Below are 18,318 nucleotides of genomic sequence, written 5' to 3' on the forward strand. Positions count from 1 at the left end.
CCAGAAACACTGCTTTTACATTAAGTGAACTGATTAACTGCGGTTCTTTAAAAACAAAACAAAAAAGAAAAAAAAATCCTGAAAATTTGTTGTATTTAAAATACAACTAAAATATAACACATCATTAATGATATGAATATGGGGCATCTGTGTTTAGGTATAAACATAGGTATCCATTATAGCCATGAAGAAAACTTGGAACAATATGGCTGGACAATATCTTACATATATCAAAGAATTAAAGGATTCCATTTTTATAAGAAAATGTGATACTGTAACTCAGAATTAAATATAAAGGAATTAAATTACTTTATTTTTCTTGAGTATTTCTCAGTTAATCTGTATTATTTGCTGATGGTCAGAAGGGACAAATGAAGATACACAATAAGGACAATTAAAGGCAAATTTTGGTTTTGTTATGTAAAATCTGACCACAAGTAAAAGAATTTTTATAGTTTCTAACCACAGCCTGAAAACAGAAGTATAATGGTTAAGCCTTTTCATAAGTTTCTGGTTACCCATCAGATATTTTTAACTATATTAGATATTCCTTTGATGTAGCCACATCATTACCCATCATGTTGGTTTTCTTTCACCAATATCTGGCAGCAACTCAAAGCAATCAATATATTTGGTGTAACTTTTTTCAAGACAAATAACTAATTTCTAGACATTAAACAAACATGCATTGAGAATACCTACTAATACACTAAGCATACTCACTCTCTGTTTCCTGTTTGACAGCACTTTCTTTTCGAGGAAGTGTAGCTGTGATGGATTAGGTTGCAAGCATCAAAGACAAAGACAAGTTAATAAACTGCAATTTGCACAAACCATGCACAAGAGGAAGTTAAGCTGTAGTTTAAAAGACACATGCAGAGAACCATGAGCATCAAGTAACAAGAGATGCAACATATGTTTAGTTGGTCAGCTACTGTTGGAAAAATTATATGAAAGAAAATTCTTTTCATGTACTATTTTTACTCTAATATTAAGAGAAAAATATCTGTATTTGTAAAATCACCTCCATACTTTTAAATGGTTGTTTTAAGTTTATGAAACTGGTATACTTATATTTAAAAGATTATATTTGCAAGTTTTGGTTTCTGAAGAAAAAATATGGTTCAAATAAATAATTTAATACAGTGGAAATTTATTAGAATGAAATTGTAGATTTACACATTAAATGCATCAACAATTTCAATTTCCCTGAAAGCTCCTGAAAGGAATCTCCACTGTACTAAATAATTTTATATTACATCTGATAAAAATTATATGACTGGGGTTTAAAAACCATTTCAAAATATCAAGCTACACTACTTAGTAACTGGCTTTGTGAACACCTAGAATGACAGTTTTAGATCAATATACTACATATTAAGAGATGAGTGGATGGAAGGGTAAAGCTGAGGAAACAGGTTTGATACAGGAATTTAAACTTTTTAAGGAACATTTGGTTTTATTCTAAAACTTCTGTATATAATATTTATTAGATCAATTGTAGAGATCATCTTGTGAAACATTCTAAACTCAAATTAGAAGTAGCTATGAAAGGCAAAGAAGAAATTATAGAATAAAACAGAAAATTAAAGAACATAACCTAGAAATATTTTAAAAACACAAAACAATGCATAACTTCAAGGCAAAAGCCCAAATATAAGCTACTAACTTGTCCCCCATTCAAGGGATTATGAAACAATAAGGCTGGACATTAAAGCTGCAAGCAAGGATTACGCTGGAGCTACCAGCTGGCCAATCTAAACAATACCTCTGGTGGCCTTAAGGTGTCAATATACTATGTCACCAGTTCCAAAGCAAGGCCTAATACTTCATAGAATCCATTTTTTAGTAACCAATAAAGAATACAGAATTACTAGTAGTGGCTATTAACTATAATTTGGGGCTCATAAAAAGTCCATATTATTTATCTGCAACAAACAAAAATCTTCAGGTAAACTTTTAAATATTGTTAAATAATCCCTACTAGACTATAAACATCATGAGGGTAGGATCTCTGCTCATTGCTGCATTCTCAGAATGCTGCAGTGTTTATTATATAATAGGTAATTAATAAATATTTACTGAATCTTCCAGCCAGCCATGAATCATCTTGTATTCAAGACTTCCTTTGGAATCAACAAGATTTCTTAGTTTAGTGGAGAAACAAAGAATGAAAAAATGATTTTGGCATACCATTTTAAAGGTTTGGGAATAATAGCAAAAGGAATATGAGAGAGGCAGTAATTATGTAAATGCACATTAATGAATTAAAAAATGATGTGTGTGTGATATCTTAGCTGTAGAAAGAAAAAACTGGTGATTTTAAAAATAAATACCAAATTTCCTCTGCCTGCCATTTCATTAAATACAGTTGTGGAATACAAAAGGGAAAAAAACCACTAAAATATCTATCTTGGAGAGAAAATTCCATGCCTCTGAGGATGTTACAGTAAACCTATTAATCAAAAAAGCAATGACCTACATAAAAAGCTTATCACAAAGAAGAGATTCTTTACTGGCATTTGAACCTTATTTTGAATTATTATATGAACTAAGTAAATGTTAAAGATTTGAGTCCATAGTGGTTCAAAAAGAGAGGACTCCCCTGAATCTTTATGACTATACTTACTACAATTTACTTTTGTAAAGCACATTCCATCTGACTTTCTATTATTATTAGCATCTATAATCCAGCATTTTCAGAGCAAATAAAAAAAGAACACATTTAAATATTATTATTACTAATTTTGACTCATTAAAAAGTTATCATTCTAAAATGTCAGATTTTTAATTATACTTACTATTAAAATTGATTTAAACATAATTTGAATCATTGAAAAGATATTTTTAAAATGTTATATTCTACCCTTATTTAGAACCTGAGTAATCTGTATTTAGCTTAACATTTATTTTTAAATGCTGAATAACAAGTTAGATCTTCAAAGATGGACCAAACAGTTTGTGTCGTCTGAACTGTTTGTTTAAAGCTTTCTTCTGTTATAGCTGATATCAAAATCACTGAAATGATATCATTTTACGGTACCATCAACCTCCACAAAGTACTCCCCTATTCCTTATTATGTAATAGATTCATAAAAGAGATGTAATTTTAAGTTTTAAAGCTATAAAAGTACCTTCTACATGTGTATTATGTAAATATAAAAATATTTTCAACAAGATAATTTAAGAACTTTTCAAGGGGTAAGAAATGAAAAAATTTAGGTTTCAGGTTAATGTAATGATACCATTAATATACTATTGTACTTGGCCCTGGCTGGGTGGCTCAATTGGTTGGAGCGTCATCCTGTACACCAAAAGGATGCAGATTCAAATCCTGGTGAGGGCACACACCTAGGTTGCAGGTTTGATCTCCAGCTGGGGCAAGTACAGGAGGCGACTGACGTTTCCCTCTCACACTGATGTTTCTCTCTCTCCCTCTCTCCCTTCCTTTGTCTCTAAAATCAATAAAAACATATCCTCAGGTGAGGATTAAAAAAAAAGAGATTGTACTTTATTTAAATCATATTTTCATTATGTCATTTATCTCAATGTGAATTTTAGGCTTGATAATCTATTGTGATACTGGGATTAATGGCTCCTCAGGAGATAATTTTAGGAAGATTTCTCTTTTACCTACAGTTTTCATATACTATAGAAGAGTACTCTCAAAATAAAATAATTCACTAACAAGTGGCGACAAATATATTAAATGAAAACATTAAACATGTAACTGCATTAATAATATGTATTTACTGAAAAAAAAAAAAAAGTATAACGTATTCACAGTGAAACATTAACAAGGATATAAACACACTGCTGCTTAATAACAATTAACCTTTAGGATGAGTTAGCATTTCTGTTTCCAAAAGCCTATTGTCCCAAGATTCTCATCAGTATCTTTACCTACATGTAACATATTTGTACACAGATTCAAACCATTTCAAAAGTCTGGACTACTATAATCAATATATTAGTGTTGTATTAAAAACAAACAAACAAACCATCCAGTGAATTACAAAATAATTACCCACTAAAGACAGTCTTCTCTGTCCTAAAGAAAGAATGGAAAGATGAGCTATCAATTTCAATCCTGGTTCCTGATTACGGAAGTTGCTTAGGGCATAGGCTCCTTTCAACAAGCAAATGCTAAGCTCATTTTTCTAAAGGGAGCTATGCAGACACACTGAGGAATACACATTGTAGCCACTTAAGGCCAGGTTTTGACTTCATAGGCACAGAACTCCATCCAAAAGGAACTCCAGAGATGGGTACATGCAAGAGCAGAATGTGGCCTTGGCAAATCACCTTCCTCACAACTTGGTACTTTCACTGGTTACCCTTCAAATCATGGTTTTTGTTTTGGGGTGGTTGTTGTTGTTTTTCTCCATTTAACATATTTAGAAGCTACAAAAATTAATACACTTCAAAATTATATCTTGCAAAAATAAGGTATAATCACAGAAGAAATTTTGGTGACATATTCATATATAGCCCCTTTGGCAGGGCATAAAACACAAACTTTCTTTTTGATTCAAAATAGCCAGTGAGAAGTAACAAGCCAGGAATCACTTTTATTTCCCTGTGGAGAGCAATGACTTAAGAGATCAGTGATTTGCCCACACTGTTAAATGAACATCTTTTAGAAAGTCAGAAACTGAACTCTCAACATATGTCTCTTAGTCTAATACTTTCTCTACCAGACTAGACGGCACTCCATTTTCTGGCCAACCGCTTTTCCTATGAACATGTACTTTTAATTATAGCATAAATATAAAATTGCTGTCAGAGTCTCACATACTGCAGAATTTTAATTAGCAAAAAAACATTTGCAGATACAAATATTTCTTCTATGAAATACCTATAAGCCAAACCAATGTATCAGACTTACTCTTTCATTAATTCTACTGTATCTTCTTTCTCCTTGCTTAAAAAGACTTGGGATTAGTTGTCATAAATAAAGCCATATATACCAGAATGTAAAACAATGAACTGGAGCGCCTACGCTTACCAAACTTCTTGCTTTCCTTAGTTGTGCCGGTCATCTTGATCTTTGCAACTTCAAAGAAATCTTTAATTTCTCTCTCATACAGTCGTGATAAATAATCCATGTAATTCTTAAATAAAAGTAACATGTACTTTTAATTAATAAAACAAATATAATAATTTCCATTTTTTTAATCCCCCCCCAAATCCTTCATGTTTGTTTTAAATTTTGTGGTCTAAATTTTGATGCAGTTCATAGGATATAAAAAGTAGGCTATTTTCTGTCTTTATAAAAACTGTACATTAACAAGTTATAAAAATATCAAGTGGAACAATCACATTTTCATCTTTATATGTTAACTTTCACATTTTAAATCTAGTTGCAATCATACTGAATAGGATATTTGAGTCAGAACAGTCATGTTTCTCCAGTCTCACACCTTAATGACTGCAAAGTATTATACTTTGTTGATGGACCACTATTTAGTAAACCAATCCACTAGCACAGATCACTTACATGGTTTCAGTGTTTTGCTATGACAGACAATGTTACAATGAGCTTTTCATCTCCAATGAACAGTTTCCTTGGAATAATTTCTTAAGGGTGGAGTTACAGGGCCAAAGAGTTTATCATTCTTCCTCCATACTGCCACGTTGTTTTAAAAACGATTATATCAATGGACAGTGCCAACGGCAACAAAGGAGTACATTCAGTTTCACTGTACCCTGTGAGCTTGGGGTATTACCCCAAAATAGGTTATTTTCAATAAGAATTTAATTAGTACATCTTATAGTTTTCATTACTAAATAATTTATTTTTAGTGACAAATTTGATTTATTGTAGTTCAAATGAAAATATCTATTATTTAGCACGAACACTTATTTCTTCATCATATCTGCCTATCATCACATACCCTCATGAAGGATTCTTCAACAGTGGGAGACCATGTATTTTTCCAAGTCCTAAGTTAAATGCCATATACAGAGTTTGACTAAATTGAAATAAATCCATAGCAGAAAAATTGTACATAACTATTCCTTTAAATTTATTGTGAAATCAAGCTTCAACTTCCTTTATTTCAAATTAATATATCCAGTTTTAGAATTAGCACCTTGCTTTAACTATCAGGTGCAACTTTTAAAAGGTGTATTATGTAAATATTTGCATACTGATTCACAGTTCACTGATTTTCTTAGATATTTTATAGGTATATCCTTATGAAATAGTATTTGGATAAAACATAACATAAACAACTGTTTTTCAATTTATAGGCCATATTACTCTCATAAGAAAAGTAATTATGCCCAGCCGGGCGTGGCTCAGCGGTTGAGCGTCGACCTAGGATCCAGGTGATCAGGGTTCGATTCCCGGTCAGGGCACATGCCCGGGTTGCGGGCTCAATCAGTGATTCTCTCATCATTGATGTTTCTATCTCTCTCTCTCTCCCTCTCCTTTCCTCTCTGAAATCAATAAAGATATATTTGAAAAAAAGAAAAAAAGTTAATTAAATGGGCAATTCTTTCCCATGATCTTTGCTTAACTTTAAAAGCAAATATAAATTAAAATACACACCAAAATTAACTCCTAGTTGATTGGGCTATCTCCCTTTTTCAATGTCTCATTTTTCAAGTTTAAATTATCATAAAAATATTGATCACTGCAAATCAATAAATGACTGACAAATGTGAAAGTAGTTTTCTATTACCTGTAAAATCTTCATTAGTGGTTTTCTATTGAAATCAGTCAATACAAGAGACTACATTCTGATACCTAAATTGTTTAAAGTGCTCATTACTATCCAAGCAATTTAAATGGTTTCAAATAGCTGTTTTGTTATCTAGAAAACAGTGGCTTCAGAACACTATCGTAAATCACCTTTTTCAATGGGACTCAAATGACTTTTTCCCAGGTACTCAACAGAACTCACTGGTGGTCAAGGTACAGACAAGTGTGACTATCAATTCATTCATTTAACAAATTCTGAAAGATGTCTCTCACTGTGTGTATTCTTCCTCTTTGCACCTTATATATAGCACCTAACTTAAAATTTAACCATCATTAGTTTAAATCTTATCTCAGGCAGTCTTTTCAATTTTATTTTGTGCTGACTGTAGAGTCTTACGGAGACCTCATGTTTTACTTTTTCTTGAAACAAAAAGGCAAATTCCACAAATGTAGACCAGTGGCTGAAGGAAGGTGTCTGTGTTATCTTCAAGACTGACTATCAACCTCAGGAAGTTACTAGGAAAGGAAAGCTCATTTCCTCCCAAGCAGGGATGGACCATCTCTAGTAACTGCCCTACATGCAAAACCAGAGCCACAGGTAGGGGTTGTAGACTTGGGGAGGAAGGAATCTGGGCAACTGAGCTCCTTACATGACCAAGGCACCCCTATTTTCCAAAGGCTCTAATTATGTATACCAAAAATCAGGGCTTTTCTTACACTCAGCCAAAGCAGAGCTGGAGCAGTACTTAGTGATTCTTATCCCTAAAGAATATGAACGGGCTTTTCCTGTTCCCACCAAAAAGTGTGAGCTGTGTACACCAAACCAAGTGCAAATAGTATCTGGATTTATTTTTTTTCTTAGCAAAGAGACATTGGTTTGTCTGTTTCCTTCCTTCTTTCTTTTCTTCTTTCATTCCTTCCCTCCTTCCTTTTTAATAAAACTCCTGTTTTTGACAACAGTTCAGCAACCAAATTTGATTGTGAGGTAAAATACATAGTCTGTCAAAAGTTCAAACCACAGGCTCAAGTAACATTCTTGGGAAATAAGTCAATTTCATTTTAAAAAGCTCATTAACATTGTCAATCCAAAACACACTTTGATATATATTCCATAAATCATCCCTGGGTTGGCTACAGTCTTGTTTCTTCACTTTAAATTACACTTATGAATACTGCATTATGTATAAAGATAGGGCAACGATACTCACTGAGGACACAATTAGGCAAAACCTTATTGATTACTTATTTGAATATTCACTAGGGGACAAAGCACTTGTTGGCACAAAACTCTTAAGGAGATATAATAATGTTTAATTATTCAAAATATTAATCCTCCTAAAACTTCAAAAGGCAAAGAATTCCAGTAATGTAAATATTTTTCCTTAAGATATCTCCAAATCAGAATTCTGTTGAATGAAAACAAAACAAAAAAATATATAACACAACAGTAGAGCTGCATAATACTTAAAAGACCTATTCTGAAGAACTACAATAATCTTAACTAAAATAAGTAGCCAGATAAGATATATGTAAACACCTCAGGATACATATTCTTTTTAAAAAGCATTTTAAAATTTTAATTTAAAAATATTTTTACCCAGGTTTATGTCCAGTTTCTTATGCTCACAGTTTAGAAGAGGGAGCCAGATTTTACTTTACATGGACAAAGGCACTTTAAAGAGAAAATATATGAAAACTGATATATAATGGCCTATTGCCAAATATGTTGATATCAGTACATTGATAGAAATGTACAATCTGCCTTTCTCTTACCATCAGACTTCTCATAAATTTCTACCTAACCCTTGACTTCTTAAGAACCATGAACCAATGATACTGGATAGGAATTACAATAATTATTTCAGTAAATATAAAAATAAATTGGGTTCATGTAAAAACATTAATTCCCTGGGAATGAATAATCTTCACTTATGAAATATTCTGAAAAAAGGAAACTAGGCAAAAACTAGGAAAAATTTTTGCTAGCAAAACTAGCAAAAAAATAAGATGATTTTGCTATCTAAATCTTTGTTAGAAAATTTTTCATCACAAACACATGGGTGGAGGGGAAGAGCCTTACATTAACAATTCCAATATTCTCACTCTACAGAGACAAAACACATCACTCTTTCCAATTCAAGAACATCTTTTAAGGTCATACTGTCCACATAATTAAATTATTACTAGTTATTAAAATAGCTTTTGTGTTATTTGGATTTTTTGTTTTTAAATTCCAAATTCATAAAAACTTAGATAAATATTCTAAATGTTTCTTAGAGTATTTTGAAATTTTAACTGTACTGTTCTTATATGTAATATAGAAATATAGCTATTTATATATTTGCATTAGATAGCAATTCTTTAGCTCCCTAAGTGGCTAGGTCAATTCCAATACTAAAGGTCACAGGATAAATGCCCAAAAAAGGACTGTACCCATGGCCTCCTGCTACAGTGGCCATTTATTAAATCTAAGTCAGATCCTGTCATTCCACTGCTCAAAGTCCATCAACACTTCCTTTCCTCCAAATCCCTCCTGGTAAAATCCAAATTCTTGCAATGGTGCACAGTCCCTTCCAATCTGCCCTGCCCCACCCCATCTTACCTCTCCCACCAGCCCTTCTAAGGTCCTGATCCTCGCTTGCTGTGCTCCCACCACACACTGGCCCCCTTACTGCTCAAGCACACAGGCAAGCTCCTGCCTTAGGGCACCTGTGCTGTGACTGGAAAGCTTCCCCCAGTAACTCCCACTGCTCTCCGGTGCTTATTTATAAATCATCTCAAATGTCACCTTCTTGCTCCTCACAGCTCATGATGCCTTCTCTGACCATGGATTTGAAATTGTAACCTTCCCCCAGTCCTGGCATTGCCTGCTTCATTTTATTCTAGAGCACTCAGCAGCACCTTTTAACATACTATATAACTGACATTTCTGTCAGCCTTTCTTCATCAGAATATACTCTTGGATGGGAAGAGTTTGCCTGTTTCCTTCAATGCTGCATCTCTAGCACTTACAACAGTGTTAGTTTAGTATGTAACAGGTGCTCAGTTCATCTGCTGAATGAATATGAGTGAATGACTCCTATCTTCCCCAAAGGCTGCCATTCAGTTAGGGATATACATATATATATATACATATATATATATATATGTGTGTGTATATATATATATATATATATATATATATATATATATATACACCACTGCTCTTCTACTCTCCAAGCCTAGCAATACTATGACTTTGGATAATGACTTTGGCATCATCCTGTCCCTCCTGTCTCTGGAGTCTCTCTTTTGGTTTATATTCTCTCTATGCCTACCACCATCTTCCTGGTTCAGGATTTCATTTCATTTGAATTATTACATTAGGTTCATAGCTCCTCCTCCAATAGTGTTTTCTGATGTGTGTGAGGAGTGCTATTAGGTTTCGTGGCCCATCTTTTCAACATAATTTCTCATCGCTCCAGAACATGAAATTTCTGCTTCAGTCAGGCTTGCCTCCTCATTGTCCTGGGACAGGGCATTTCCCCAGTTTTGTCTGGACATCTTGCTCCTCACTCTTGGAATGCCCTTCCTCTTATCTCTGGCTTATCTAATCCCACTCATTATTTAAAACTCAATTCAAGTCCAATATCTTCCATGAAGTTTTTCCCCATAGTTTCAGGTCATGGATTTCCCTTCTCTAAACTGTCATATGGTTAAACTCATTTCCAGTTCTGAACTTAATTTTTTGCTGACTGTTTTCAGTGTAATTGTCTTTCCCAGTCAGACTTAAAGCTCTTTAGAAGTAGGCACCTGTTTGTTAGGTCACACGTGCCTGGCATACAGAAATGCTTGCTAATAAAGAGGTGCTCTGCATGTGTTTAATAGAGCAGATTATAAAACCTTAAAGTGTGAATGCCTCACTCACACATCTTCATACTCTCTAGTTTCTATATTGCACATAAAGACACTCAGGAAATAATTATAGCATTTAACTAAACTAGATGATGCCTCAGACTACATACAGTATGGACTACTACTATATTATACTTAAGTGTAAAATATAGCTCTTCTGTATCGAAGAAAATAAAATAAATGTTCTCCCTCATTAATGAGCACTCAGAAACTCAATTATTTTCTGCTTTGCTAAGAATATACTAGAGTATTTCAAATGGGGAACTGAATATATAATCTCTTGATTCTAAAAGATTACATTCTATACTCAGTGATGTCAAATTGATCTCAAATCCATACCTTTGTTAGTCCCTCATATTTTCCGTAATCTGTACTCTTCAGCCACTCCATCAGCTTGGCATATCGGAGCAAGTCTCTATGAAATGGATGATGATTGGGTAAAGTCAGTTCAACAGAGTGTTGAGCAAGAGTTGAACTCTGATCATGACCCTAGAGTGAGCAAGTAAATAAATAAATAAATATATTGACAGTATAAGGAAACATTGTTATAACTCAAAATTCTAAACAATGATCAAATGTGGCCAAGCAAAGCCAACAGAACAAAGAAAAATAAAAACTGAGTACTTACTTCTCTTCTTTTATCATCCTGTGTATACCAACTGAACACCACCACCATAAAATAATCATAAACATGCAAGAATGGCACTTTGAGAAATCAACTACTCATTTCATCTTCTAAAAGAGTGTTTTAATCAAGCTTGTCTCTCCCATATCATGTCATTTTACAATTTATTAAGAAATAAACATAATGATATAAATTGTATTTAAAAACACACCAAATATGGAAGTAATTTAAAACAAATTACATCCATTAGTCTACAATATTTAAAATGGCAGATAAAATATAGGAAATAGAATAACCCCTAATGATAATATAATTTTAACTTTTCTATTAATTTGTTAAACAAATAACTATACTACTTTATTTTTAAACCTTGATAAGACTTTTATATAAGTAAATTAGTAAGTTATCAAACAGACTTTGACAGGTGATGTATCCTGACTTTCATTAATGAAAATACAGACCTGGTAGATTACCTAATCCAATAACCTTACTTTCTAGAAGAACAAATTGAAACTCAGAGTAAAGTCATTTGCTCAAGTCACACAGAAGGAAAACTAGAATTGGAATCTTAGTCATGTGAGTTGCACTTCTATTTTCTTTTAAAAACATGTCAAACAAAATCATTTTAACCAGACTCAAAAGTTGCAACTGCCTCCTAGTTACTGGTATCTAAAAATAAACAATAAAAATCTTCGGAGCTCTCTCTTGAAACAATCTAGCTCTTCTTCTCTGCTACTTGGTCAATATTTGTCATGGAACTCAAAGCCACTGTCTGAGAGATGAGGATTTGGAAGATAAAAGTAGTAGATTCCTCTTGAAAGCATAAATTCTCCAGAATAAGGGCAAAAAGGGAAAGATTTATTTGACATGATTCTGACTCAATCTGATTTGCTTAGATAGTCAGAAATTATTTGTTAGCATTTTGTGAAAACTGTACTAAAATGACACAGACCGTTGGAATTTTGAGGCTGGTTAACTCATTTCCTGGTATAGTTCCCTAAAGGTAACCAATGTATACTGTACTAGCTGACATACATTAACTTATAAAAGAATTTAAAGAATTTAAATTCTTTCAATTTAAGAGATTTCTTTCTTCTAATTTATATGTTTATTATATACACGAAATAAGAATGTAGTGCTTATGGATTTTTAAAGACAATTTCTTTTAAATGCAGAGTATCCAAGAAAGAAAAATTCCTGGCCTACGGAAATACAGAGTTCTCTAGTAATTGAAACGTACCCTTAGAGTAAGAAAGATGGAAGTATTAGACACATCTTTTTCAACATAATTTCTTATTGCTCCAGAACATGTTTAAAGTGGCAATTTCTATTTTTTGCTGTAGAAACATTATGTGTTTGATTACAAGGCCCTACTCTAGCCTCCTGCTGTAGTGGTTATATAATATACAGTATATACACTGTATTATTTTTCTAAAACCTGAAAAATCCTAAAAACACAGCTGACACCAGAGGTTTGGATAAGGGAGCACAGACCTGTGTGAACATTCTTTGCTGGATAGCTGAGTGAATATAAAACAATCACATCCTCCAAAGAATCATCCAGCACTAAGAGCTACAGTGTTGGAAAATGGAACTATTCTATATATTTGGAATGCCTGGGCACCTACATCTTTTCTGTGAAATAAAGACTAACAATGAATAAGAATAAAATTAAAAATATTAAATAAAACATGCAGATATTACCACTGGGCTATACCATACTTCTAATTATAGTTGCCAAAGGTCATTCCAAGCATCACATTTCAGAAATGTTTTTTCTTTTTTTTTTTTTAAATATATCTTTATTGATTTCAGAGAGAGGAAAGGAGAGGGAGAGAGAGAGAGAGAGAAACATCAATGATGAGAGAGTCACTGATTGGCTGTCTCCTGCACGCCCCCAACTGGGGATCGAGCCCGAAACCCAGGCATGTGCCCTGACCAGGAATCGAACCCCATTCGCCTGGATCCTAGGTCGACGCTCAACTGCTGAGCCACGCCCGGCCGGGCCAGAAATGTTTTTTCATGGCCACATGAGAAGGATGATTGGGATTCTATTAAATCACAGGTATTAGATACTAAACACAGGTAGATATAATAGTTTTAGGTCTAAATAACGTCTCCAAATTGTGTCTTAATTAGTTACATTGACGAAAGGGGAAGAATATTTGAGACTTGTTATAGCTTATAAATGTTTTCCACATAGTTTGCCATTATTAATAACAATATTAGATCTTTTTATTATCCAATACAATTTCCCATTAATTTTTCTAGATGATGCAAGACTCAAAATTATTGTTTACTTCCACAATTGTTTACACAGATCATTATGTGATAAGTTACATTACTTAATTTAGTGTCAGAAAAGCTCTTCAGTTAAAAACCTTCTCCTGATAATGGGAAAATTCATTATTAACATTTGTAGAGGATTTTATAGTTTACAAAACTCTTTAACATATATTATTATTCAAAGCTTTCTTTTACAAACTTTTAAGATCACTATCACCTGAAAAATTCACTTCTAATATGAAGAACATCATTACCTTCAAACCATTACTATTCAGATAGATTAAATATTATTAGTATAAACAAAAAGATTTAATTTTAGAGAAAAAAGTTCCAAAATAACTTTAGAAAATAGAAAAATTAAATACTTAAATTGTTTAATTAATCAATAATACTGATAACTATATCTAGAACTCTAATGTGCAAAAAATTTTATCCTTCGTATATTTTTAAATTTTATTCTTCATATATTTTTAAAATTAAGACATTGCTTAAAGTTTCTTATTAGTAAAAATAAAATAGTAACAAGTTATCGAATGCCTACTATCATGCTCAGTACTATATATATAAAAATACAATCTTCACAATAATCTTGCAGTACTTTTTTTTTTTTTTTAAATATATCTTTATTTATTTCAGATAGAGGAAAGGAGAGGGAGAGAGAGAGATAGAAACATCAATGATGAGAGAGTCACTGATCGGCTGCAGCCCACAACCCGGGCATGTGACCTAACAGGGAATCGAACCCTGATCGCCTGGATCCTAGGTCGATGCTCAACCGCTGAGCCAAGCCCGGCTAGGCCTCTTGCAGTACTTTTCTAAGTCATTTAAAAAAAATAGCAAATACTATGACCATAATTTAAAAATAATATATTAGGTTTTATCCAAATTTCAAATTAATCTAAGACTAATATATTTTCTAAAAACTTAGTGAATTACAAATTTTCGTTAATGTATGTATTACTAGAATTAACATAAAATTAGCTAATATTGAACACTTTGCTATACCAAAGCACTGTCTTAAAACATACAGCAACATTAATCCTCATTACTACCCTTTGAGGTAGGTATTTTTATTAACCTCATCATTCAGATAAAGCAACTAAGGTGGGACAAGGAGGATAATGAACTTGCCCAAGATCACTTAGGGAGGAGGTCACAGAGAAGAGTCAGGATTTCAAATCCAGGAAGTCTGGCTCCAGTGTCCACAAACACACTCAAACACACTGCTACACTGACTGTCCAACAGGAACAATGTGCCCATGTGAAATGTTAAATATATTTTCAAGATTTGGGAATTCTTTCTATCTATTGCATGTCATGTTTATTTTTATTTTCTTAAAGAAAAAAGAAAATCTGAGCAAAGTTCCAACAAACATCATGAAAACTCATCTTAAATAATAATGAATTTTTCTAAGCTTTTAACCACAGATCAACAACCTATGTGAAATGTGCTTAAGGAAACAATTTTTGTGACATGAACTGAACACTGGTGGTCTGTTACACGGGTTTTATTTTACTATACAATGTTTCTATAAATATATGTTGAAAGAAAAATTCCAAACTTAAGCATATAGCAAAAAACACTGCAACTTCAGTTTTTTCCTGAAAGTCCTTTTTAGTTCAGCGCATAATCAGTCTCATCATGATGCTAAAAGCAAAGAACAGAATCATGAGGTCTCTGCAGGACCAGAGGGGGAAGGGACAGCAGAGAGCAGTTATCCTTTCAGGACAATTTTTTTTTAATCCTCACCCAAGGATATTTTTTCCATTGACTCTTAGAGTGTGTGTGTGGGGGGGGGGGGGGGGGGGAGACACATCGATTAGTTGCCTCCTGGAAGTGCCTCAGTTGGGGCCGGAATCAAACCTGCAACCCAGGTACGTGCCCTTGACCGGAATCAAACCCTTGACCCTTTGGTGCCAATGATCTAACCACTGAGACACACTGACGAGGACAAGACAAATTTTTCAAAAAACAACCAAAAGAATTTAAAAGGACATATTCTTTATGCAAAAGTAGATGGCAGTATTTCTTTTTTAAGGTTTTTGCTTGGTAAAATAAATAAGTGGTGACGTAGTCTCCAAATTTTACTTCTTTTAATTAGTGATGTGTGAATTTTAAAGACTGGGAATCAATGCTCTTAAATTACTGTTATATTTTGATCAGTAGGTTATTTACACTGGATTCTTCTGTACAGTAGTTATAGTACTTATAAATGTTACAACATCTATACATTTGCTATACACTGCACTGCATTGACTCTTTTCAAGTCTGTGATGCCGCATCAACTACTCAGATCCTCAATAAACTCACTTTTAACTAAACTTCATTAGCACTTATATATATGCATACTATGGTACATAGTTATACATAAACAATTTAATATACACATTGCTGTAGAGCTTTAAGTACATTAATCTTACAAGCATCTTGAGGATGGGAGCTACTTCTTATACTTACATATGGATGAGAGTGAGTACATAACAGGCATACAATGAAAATTTGACAAAGAAATGTACCATAATAAGGTAATCAAATTTTCCCAGATATTTTGTCCCACAACCAGGAATAGAAATATCTAGGTTTCCCGACTCTTTTGCTAGTTGACCTGATGCACTGAATTCAAAACAAAGAAAATCTCTTTTCTGTACTTGGGAATCCTCTTCCACCTCCTTCAGCATATCCCAAGGTATTGCAACATGATGTTTTTTAACACGCATCATTCACACGTAACAATACATGTTAGATTTTCAGAACTGCGAAGCATTCATTTTAAACAAGCCATTAGTTTATAAGGCAAAGAAGCAGAGTCATAAATATCTGAATGTTACAACAAACAATTAAGGGTGCAGAAAGGACTACTGTTTACGGACTGGTATTTTCAATACCATTGACAAATGTGGATAACATCACTGTCAAGTGTCATTTTTTAAAACCAAGGAATTGTGTAGATAAAGATATTATTGAAATCATTCTATAAGAACAATGTGAATTAGTATTTCCTATGTGACTTCTAGTTACTTTTTTTCTTGACACTTTTCAAGTTAAGTGAAATGTTAAGAGAGTCTTTGCTAATTTTCCCCTTGCATGCTTATTAGTTAGGTCATCTTTTATGCTCCCATACACCACTATCATAACATTTACTCTTCCTGAGTATCTATCTCCCTTCCTTAGACTGTGAGCTACTTGAGGGCAGGATCAGCTGCTCGTTTATCCCAAATAAATGTCTGGTATGAATCAAATGGCAAATGATCTCTAAGTAAATGAAGGAGTGAGTGAGTAAAAGAATGACAGGAAGAAAGGCAAGCAGAATGAGATTAAATGCCTTTTTGGCCAAAATAAACTTTCGTTACGGACATTAAAAAACGGCGACAAATAAGGTTACCAAGTAGCTTAAATCAGCAAGTTAAAATCTATAAAGATTCTGCTGCTGTTAAGTTTGGCAAACTTTATGGGGAAAAAAAAAATCAGAGAAGCTTGAGCCAAATTTGATGTACTCACAGGCACCGAAAGAAAGTAGGACCTGTTATAGAGTTGAAGGAGGGCCTGAGTAAACTAATCAGAAATAAAATAGAGTAAATACAATTGAAAACAAAATAAGAATCCAATGTTTCAGACAGCATTTCTTGATGAACAAGCTTTCCCACAATTTTTTTGCGTACCCAATAACCCTAATAAAAGAGAGGAAGAACATAAGAAACCTAATTTACTGTACCAGATATTAAAATGCCTTCTATTGTAATCTCTGTAAGGTACTCTTAATATTATTGCCACAACCTTAATTATAACATCCCCTTCCATATAAAAATGTAGACAAATGGTTTATGTACGATGAAATCAACTGAGATTTACAATTGCACTGCAGTCATTTTTCTCATGTATAAAGGACACAGAGCCAATGAAACGTTTCATACATTGAATCAAGTCCTGGTTCTCACCTCAAAATACTGAAAAATAAAACAGGCCAAACAGTAAACATATAACAAGTTTGGACTTATTTTTATAAATAAGACTATCTTAATGGTATACACAGTAAGAAAGCATAGTTTTTTATGTGATTTCTAGAAACAGAGACGTTTAGCTGAAAGGAACCAACTGTCTACCTATGGAGGTAGTTGAGGCCCAAAATACACCTATGAGCAAATATGCACATAATTACAAATCTTAAAATCAAATAAATGTGTGAAGAATATGCTATGATCCCAATGATATAAATTAATTTTTTTGGTGGGAATTTAAGCTTAAGGTAATATATAAACAAGCTACAGGAACATACCAGTATCAATAATAAAATAAAATTACCTGTTGAACAAAAACATTGTTGAGGTGACTGGCCAGCCTCCGGGCAAAATGCTCTCGCAAATCACTGAAGCGCTGCTGCTGTTGTTTGACTGCCAGGAGCATGTCATGGCCTGAAATCAGAATGTTTCTTGTTTGCTTTAATGGGTAAAAAAGATCCTCCCATGTTTCATGAGTATATTTAACAGTATCCATATTTCAGTTTTGAAGAACCTGCTTTTACTGATTTGTTTGCTTTTATAAAAGAATGGTAAGGGGGAAAATAGTATAGCATGGCAGTTCTCAAAGAGTGGTCCTTCCTCAGCATCATCTGAGAAACATTAGAAATGTGGATTTTGAGGCCTCAGCCCAGACATACTGAATCAGAGGGTGGGGCCTGGCAATCTGTATTTTAACAAGCCTTTCAGGTGACTCTGATGCAAAGTCAAGTTTTGGAATCACTGGCCTTAGCAAAACTATTTGCTCTCTGGTCTAACCAAAGCATCTACTTTGTTCTAGGTTCTGTGG

General features: G+C 33.3%; 1 protein-coding gene across 5 annotated transcripts in view; it reads right to left on the reverse strand.

Annotated features, from left to right (window-relative positions):
• Nucleotides 1-18,318, reverse strand: part of EXOC1 (exocyst complex component 1) — a 48,395-nt gene that overhangs the window by 14,133 nt on the left and 15,944 nt on the right. For 3 of the 5 annotated variants that reach the window (XM_016207415.2, XM_016207397.2, XM_087827318.1), the window contains 4 exons: nt 17,815-17,924; nt 10,943-11,092; nt 5,009-5,114; nt 724-768 (listed from right to left, as the gene is read on the reverse strand). In XM_016207415.2, the coding sequence (XP_016062901.1) occupies nt 724-768; nt 5,009-5,114; nt 10,943-11,092; nt 17,815-17,924 (411 nt within the window). The remainder of the gene's footprint in view (nt 1-723; nt 769-5,008; nt 5,115-10,942; nt 11,093-17,814; nt 17,925-18,318) is intronic. The other 2 variants (XM_016207431.2, XM_016207424.2) reach the window with 1 other exon arrangement.

The sequence above is a fragment of the Miniopterus natalensis genome, chromosome 1 (assembly GCF_054644295.1).
Source record: "Miniopterus natalensis isolate mMinNat1 chromosome 1, mMinNat1.hap1, whole genome shotgun sequence".
In the NCBI taxonomy this organism is placed as follows: domain Eukaryota; kingdom Metazoa; phylum Chordata; class Mammalia; order Chiroptera; family Miniopteridae; genus Miniopterus; species Miniopterus natalensis.